Source organism: Leptinotarsa decemlineata, unplaced genomic scaffold, assembly GCF_025532065.1.
Source record: "Leptinotarsa decemlineata unplaced genomic scaffold, Ldec_3_MD MMD2_tig00027543_RagTag, whole genome shotgun sequence".
Lineage (NCBI taxonomy): Eukaryota > Metazoa > Arthropoda > Insecta > Coleoptera > Chrysomelidae > Leptinotarsa > Leptinotarsa decemlineata.
Genome location: NW_027412721.1, coordinates 137,501 through 138,541, shown reverse-complemented (window position 1 = coordinate 138,541; position 1,041 = coordinate 137,501). Strand labels below are relative to the sequence as shown.

The 1,041-nt window shown below is 42.1% G+C and overlaps 1 protein-coding gene across 1 annotated transcript; it reads left to right on the top strand.

Annotated features, from left to right (window-relative positions):
* Positions 1-860, top strand: LOC141486952 (histone H3). Its single transcript, XM_074185567.1, has one exon. It carries the CDS (start codon positions 435-437, stop codon positions 843-845), a length of 411 nt encoding a protein of 136 aa, XP_074041668.1. The 5' UTR covers positions 1-434; the 3' UTR covers positions 846-860.
* Positions 861-1,041: the final 181 nt, after the last annotated feature.

Below are 1,041 nucleotides of genomic sequence, written 5' to 3'. Positions count from 1 at the left end.
TCCGTATAAAGAAACTACTGCCGAAGACTCCTTTACAATTCCAAAAACTATAATTAGCCAACTTCCAATAATTCAGATCGTCCAAAAACGCTCGATGATTACTTTACAACGCTCAGAGTCAGACTCAGCTGCTCTAACCCGCGAAGCCGTCTATATTTATCCCTACGCGGCGCGCGCGCGTAGGCTCCGCCTACTAGCTATCCTTCCCTTCGCCTTCTCTGATTCGCTAATCTTCGCGATACATATACTGAATTATTGGACGTTGGTAACAGAAAGCTGGTTTTGTCTTGTTTTTGGGGGGACACGCCCACTTTCTTCGATTCAACCAATGGTAGAAGTTCCCTATCCTTATACCTGAATAAAACTGTTAACGACCGATCGTGAAGGCTCACTAATCAGTATTTGTCGTTCGACTGAGGAACTATTCGTATACGATGGCTCGTACAAAGCAAACAGCTCGCAAATCTACCGGAGGTAAAGCCCCTAGAAAGCAGTTGGCTACTAAAGCCGCCCGAAAAAGCGCACCCGCTACTGGAGGAGTTAAGAAACCTCACAGATACAGACCCGGTACTGTCGCTCTTCGAGAGATTCGTCGTTACCAAAAAAGTACGGAATTATTAATCCGAAAACTACCATTCCAGAGATTAGTAAGAGAAATCGCCCAAGATTTTAAAACTGATTTGCGATTCCAAAGTTCAGCCGTTATGGCTCTACAAGAGGCTAGCGAAGCATATCTGGTAGGCCTTTTCGAAGATACCAACTTGTGCGCTATACACGCTAAGCGTGTTACTATTATGCCAAAGGATATTCAATTGGCTAGACGAATCCGCGGAGAACGTGCTTAATAAAATCGAATAGTACGACGAAGTAATGAAAGAAAAAACGGTTCTTTTCAGAACCACAATTTATATTTGAAAAGAATTCGTATTCGATACTCTACCCTGGCGTGTAATTTATATATGTGGATTTTCGTTATGAAAAAGTCCGATTTTTTTTTCTTCATTTTCTATTTCTATCGACAGTTGAATTCGCACAAGTAAT